At 39.7% G+C, this 6,536-nt stretch overlaps 1 protein-coding gene across 1 annotated transcript; it reads left to right on the top strand.

Moving 5' to 3' along the window:
- Window positions 1-2,451: 2,451 nt before the first annotated feature.
- Window positions 2,452-5,260, top strand: LOC139974733 (uncharacterized). The gene is made up of 3 exons (XM_071982109.1): window positions 2,452-3,033; window positions 3,273-3,363; window positions 4,196-5,260. Exons 1-3 carry the CDS (start codon window positions 2,902-2,904, stop codon window positions 4,654-4,656), a joined length of 684 nt encoding a protein of 227 aa, XP_071838210.1. The 5' UTR covers window positions 2,452-2,901; the 3' UTR covers window positions 4,657-5,260.
- The last annotated feature ends 1,276 nt before the right edge of the window (window positions 5,261-6,536 follow it).

Genomic DNA, 6,536 nt, shown 5'->3' with positions numbered 1-6,536 from the left:
TAGATGGCCGGAAACGGCACTTGCCGAGGTTTCCAAGCGGCATATACCCAACTTTAAAATAGGGATTTCATGTCCGAAATATCTCATAATCAGGATCCAAAATACTTTTTTTTTAACTTCGGGTGTTATTTTGGGAAAATTGCCCCTGTCAATCTTGTTTCAGGCGCAACGTTAGAATGTTCGAGAGCTCTTTATATTATTCGATGAAGAAAATGGCCTCATGCAGGCTATTATAGGCCTATACACATGCAATACACAATTACACATAGTTACATTCCTAGGTACCGATTGCTAGGGCATCCAGGTGAAACGTACGTGTATTAACAGGGGCGTCGGAAGCTATTTGGGATTGGTACGGAAGATCAGAGTGTGGCCATCTACCATAATTATCGGGGGGGGTGGGGGACGTTTGGAAGGTCAAACTACGCTACGCGCCACCATTGGTTGGCGCGTAGCGTAATGGAGAAAATTTGAAAAAATGCCTCCCAGGTTGCAGGAAATGGCACTTCCCGAGCTTTTCTTCTGTGCATTCTCCCTTGTCTGTTTTTGTACCCGATTAATCTTCTGAAACACTTTTTTATGTATGTTATCATTTTGGTTCTTTATTTTTTGCCTTTTTTTCTTCTTAGTGCTACTTTTTTCTCCTTTTTTTTTTGCGCCGTGAATAGTGGTGCGGCGAACCGCTCCGACGCCCCTAATTAAGCATTACCCTGGTAACATGAGATTCTCAGCTGTTCGAGGGAACATGTACGTGTGTAGGCCTACTCAGTATAGGGCCTATATGAATACTATGAGGGTGCATATATGTACTATATCAATACCGTGGGCGCAATAATACATTTTGTTGTTATGGGGCCAATGAAGCCTACAGTCAACTATTCTTGCTTTATAAAGACGGTTTATTTGAAAAGATCGCACTGCGTTTATGGTATAGGCGAGAAATGAAGCTAAAAAGAGCCGTACATTCACGATGATGCATAAATGAAGGCATGAAAATATTCTTATTCCTGGCATTTGGTGGGGGGGATATGGTGTATTACATCCCCTCCACCCATTTTCATGGGGGGGATATATCCCCCCCCATCCCCCCCAGGATCGCCGCCCATGGTCTTTTAGCAGCTGGCTACTATATACAAAAAGGATCACACTAGTAGTAGTAGTAAGTTGAGTCTCGTCTATCCGACATGCTCAGTGATTAACCTCCGCCACGTATCACGATCTTGCGCAAGGTTTATTGCTTCTTCGAAATTGTTAATATTAAAGGATCACACTGGTGGCAATTAACTCCTTGAGTCTCATGGTCGGAGTCTACCAACACCTGTACATACTGCATACTGGAATAATTTCGACGAAGTAATTATATCATCCTACAGTGTATAAATGGATAATTTATGGCAAAAGAACTCGAGAATTAATGTTTTTATATGATAACAACAACCAAGTCTGGGTTGGGAGTGAATTATGGATGATGTTTCTCATTTGTCATGGAATGTTGTTTCAATTTTTGACATTTGGGTTTGACTCTGAACCGATTCTATTGCATGTATATTCTGATTGACCTGAAAAGAGATACAATAATAGAGTATAAAACCTCCTTTACAGCATCATTTGAACCTCAAATTAGCCTATATTTCTTTTCATTGGGGCGAGCAGCGAACATTTTCATGCCACGGGAAAGAATGAATTATCACCTACTATTCAATATATTGATGTTACACACAAAAAAATGCAAATTTCTCAGAAAATTTTGGGTGACAAAAGCCTTTTAAGTGCCACCATTTTACATGTAGGCATCACCAGGATTAAAAAAAAATCAAAAGGGGAGGGGGCACCACCTCCCCTTATACCCCTCCCCCAGGACGGCGATTCGTAGCATGGACCAGCATTTGCCTTCTCAAGAGTTGGGAGCTATGATTTACGACATACGTTAATACTGAAAGAATGGGCAGAATATACTAAGGGTGAGCAAGAAAAGACATCTGCGTATACATAATTAATATTCGATGCGAAAAACGGGCTAGTGGATACATCTTGAATGATTTTATTAAAAATTGAGAATTCGAAATTGACGCGTTTGATTTTGCGTTTAGAGATTCTCCATTTGTCACAAAGTAGATCTAGACAGAGTGTTTGCGCGCGTCAGATAAATTTCGAGCTTGTTCAAAGCACGCAAGATTATTCCAACGTCGCTCACATACTCAAACTGATTTTTCCCCCACTGTTAGTATGAGCCTATTTACACCGCTTTTTTTTTTTGTATGGTGTACACTTGTAATTAAATAATTCTTGGCAAACAATTGGGCCATCAGGCACTGCATTCCCGTTTTTGTACAACCTGATAATGCGTCAGGACTGCATTCTTTCAAATCTGTGATCATGTACGTGTGCTGTGTGTTGCGAACTCGCAGAGACTTATTTCAGCTCCATGGTTCATGCTAATACGCACACAGAACACCAGTCTATACAGAGTAGCCATGAATTAAACTCTACACAGTGGAACATTATGCATATCTTTACGCTGTAGTGCCGCGTAGCGCAAACAATAGGCAAACCTCTAATGTATATGCGCCATAGAGATTGATTAGGAATGTATTTATCAATTTCTATGATATGCGCACATCGCCACGTATACGCTTTACCACTAACTGAAACTAGATACGTTGTGGCGTCTATTTATGGCAGCGTCTTCTATAGTCTACAATAACGCCCGCGCGCTCTATGACGGAAACAATTTTGAAAAGAAAGTATTTACGGATGAGAAGACGGACTGTGAAAGTTTGCTGAAGAATTAATTTTATAAGGTCACATATCGAAATAGAAGAAACTACATTTTTCTGACCAAATAAACATCTCGGCGAAAAAGATAAATATAAACTAATCTCCTCAGCGAAGGTAACCGTCATGGAACTTGCCATAGAATATCCGCAAATCTGCGATTACACGGAACTGGATAACTTAGAAAGAATACTCGACGAAGGCGTGGAATTGGTGAAACAGATAGGTGTTCAAAGTATCAAATGGAATGGTCAAACGGTAAGGGACCGAAGGTTCACAAAATCCCATATGAATTAATAGCCAGTATTGAAATGTTCTTTTAGTATACCAGGTTAGCGGTAATGACGCGATATCTCTCGATTTTTTTAACTTCGCTTTATGATTCAGTAGTTTTATCCTTCATGAGGATATATACGCTGATGTTCATGACTTCATTACAGCCTATATAAATATATATATATATAACTTGAATGAATAACACCTCTTAAAACTTACAGCTTTCCGTGGCTGATTTCCATCATCGGGCAAAATCTGGATATCTCTTTAAGCCAACGAAGGAAGAGATTGCAGAGTTTCTAAAAGATAAAGGTAATGTCATCAAACGACTTTATTGATTTTTTTTTTTTGGTTGGCTAACTATTATATACATATAAAGCTCTGAGAGAAACTTTGTTTTAGCTTTTGGGCAGATATTGTTGTTGTCATATGGAAGTTGACTACTTACATGCATACTGTTATCATCAGCGCATTTATATGTTGATATGTTAGCAGAATGTTAACAGAATGTCTTGATTATTATGTCATAGTCCAACAAAAAAGAAATATTTAAGTTCTGACTACGATTCTATTTATATGTTGATATGTTAGCAGAATGTTAACAGAATGTCTTGATTATTATGTCATAGTCCAACAAAAAAGAAATATTTAAGTTCTGACTACGATTCTATAGCTATTATTGATTTCAAGATATTCGCCATTCAAATATTCTAAATATCTGGACTGCTCTTTAAAGACTTTAAAGTGATTGAATCAAATATATATATATATATACTATATTTTCTCTAGAGTATAAGGCAAAATAGGCCACCAAAAATAGAACTAGTATTGTTCTATACAGGTGACAAACGACTACAGTGGAATTATGACCTTCCTTACCGGTTTCGAACCTATGGACGTACCGAATCAGCGTCCATAGCCTAGTGGTTAGGGTGTCCGCATATAAAGCGGGAGGCCCGAGTTCGAATCCCAGTAGAGGCTGGAAATGTTTTCACTGTTCTTGATTTTCCAACTCATTACGATTTATTATTATTTATAATTAATTATATATATATATATATATTTTTATTATTATTTTTTTATTATTATTATTTATTTTTTTTTATTATTATTTTTTTTATATTTGCATTTTCTGCCCTCACAGACGCGTTCGAGAATTTCCGTAAGAGATGGTATCAGAGTAAAGTCGTTTCCGTCCGGGAAGAAAACGCCAAACTTCGGGAAGATGAGAATGGCTCCATCCTCCGAGGTAGTCAGATTCGATCTCGAATCAGAGACTACAAGAAAGGCGCCTTCATTTCCGATCGATCTATGAGTGGGTTGAATCAGAGTCTGATACGCCTTCAACTCGAACAGGCGCAGCTTCAGGAGGCGTTAAGCGCAGAACGCCAAAGCAAAGAGGCGGTCAAACATGACTTGGATTGTCTGGAAGAGCTTTGTCAGGAGTTGCACGAGAAGAACGTAGAGTTTGTAAAAGAAACACAGAGATTGGACTTCATAGATAAAACCTTCAAACAAAATGAAGAGGTGAATAAGTTAAGTTTGCAGAATAAGCTGATGTCCTTGACGAGGAAAATAAAACGAATGGCTGGTTCTGTGGAATAAAAAAGATTATACCAAGACTCCGACTATGGAGACGGTTGAATTCAAGGGGCAATGGATGAAACAAAATTCAGGCAGGACGGAGTGTGGAGCATGCACATACATGTATGAATCAACCACGGAATTCACCATTGATCATGCCGTTGCCAGTTATCATATAAAACCTTGAACCATTCAATGTCCTCAGAGTAGCGACTTATTTAGGTCGGGAGGGTGAAGATGGAGGGAAGGGGCGGGGGCGGGGTTTAAGCTTACAAATTATGGAACTTGCAGTTCCCCTTTCGAATATTCAAGCAGACCCGTGCATCATTCTACGAAGTAAAAAAAAACAACAACACATGAACGGAACAACTTTTTAAAGCTTATAATCGCCACGAAAGATGCATGCTAAGCAGCCTTAGCTCAAGGGTTCAATGAATTCCTGTAAAATACATAATGGTATACGGTAACTTCGAGAAGGTCAAAGGTTAAGAATATATCTTTGATTTTGCTCTGTGGTTTAGTTTTATCCTTCACCTATGTGATTTCACAGTTGTTTTGATCCGATTCCTCCATTATGAGACTCGCGAATATCTTGAGTCAAAACAAGCAAGGGACAAGGGGGGGGGGGGGGGGGGTTCTCAAACTTCACGCATGGCTTTTAAATTCTGGGGTTTTATTATCGGTGAATCGAATCGGTAAATCGGTGAAATAAGTCGTGAACTTAGTGCCTCGGAAAACAATAATGACGTTCGCTTCTTACACTGTATATAAATTCCAACAGGTTTCGTCGAGACTGGATGGGTTAAATATTACGTTCGAAAGAAAGCGGTTATACAGTTTGACTTTCAAACAAAGCAGCCAGAGAGACTGCTTGCATGCTATTTACATCAAATGGAATATACGCAAAGTAGGTGCACACGGAGTTACCGCATATATCCATCACATGCGCCACCTTGCACATGTTTCTAAAATCAAAATTTACTGAATAATAATAAGAGTGGTACACACTTGCTGCTATGATTATATGGGAGAAAAGAAATGCTGTTACTGCTGGTGAGTCTCAGTTAGGGGTTGGGGTGGGGTTGGGGCACAGGGGTTGTGGTTGGGGTCGTGTGTACACGTTTTACCTACAGTTTTATTCCATGGCGAGTTTTAATCTCGATCTACCAGTTCATTTGATATATATGCTTTCCATTCAACAGATGAAGCCAAATTAAAGTTCACGACTGCACGTTTACTTTCGTTACTTTATACTTATTGGCGTTCTTATATGAAGAAAAGGGCTGACGGGGAGGGAAGGGTGGTGCATAATACAATCATATAATATCTTTTTCTCAGATGCCTCCTCCTATGATAGCTTCCTACACGCAGTAGCGGAGCTAGGGGTACTGGTCGGGGGGGGGGGGGGCGGCGATAATGGTCTGTAGGGGCGCTTTCGACACTATCAAAGCATAGCGCCACCACAGGTTGGCGCGGAGCGTATAAAAAAAAATGATTAAAGATACTCCCTAGATCGCCGGATATGACCCTTTCCGGGCCTTGCTAATTTGCAGATATAAAGGCTGAAAAGGGCGCCAGCAGTCCATTTGAGTCCGTCAGGGGGGCCGCCGCCCCTCTGACTGTATAGACGCTCCGCCACTGCCTACACGACCATCCACCGCCCATCCCCGCCACACACACCATTAATTCCCTCCCTGCGGTCTTAGAAGTACAAATGTAGCATTCGAACGAACTATCAAAAGGCTTAATGTTGGGTAAAACTGTAATAATAATAATAATAATAATAATAATAATAATAATAATGATAATAATGATGATAATGATGATGATGATGATGATGATGATGATGATGATGATGATGATGATGATGATGATGATGATGATGATGATGATGATGATGA

This window comes from Apostichopus japonicus, chromosome 10 (genome assembly GCF_037975245.1).
Source record: "Apostichopus japonicus isolate 1M-3 chromosome 10, ASM3797524v1, whole genome shotgun sequence".
Taxonomy (NCBI): domain Eukaryota; kingdom Metazoa; phylum Echinodermata; class Holothuroidea; order Aspidochirotida; family Stichopodidae; genus Apostichopus; species Apostichopus japonicus.
This window is presented reverse-complemented; position numbering and strand designations above follow the sequence as displayed.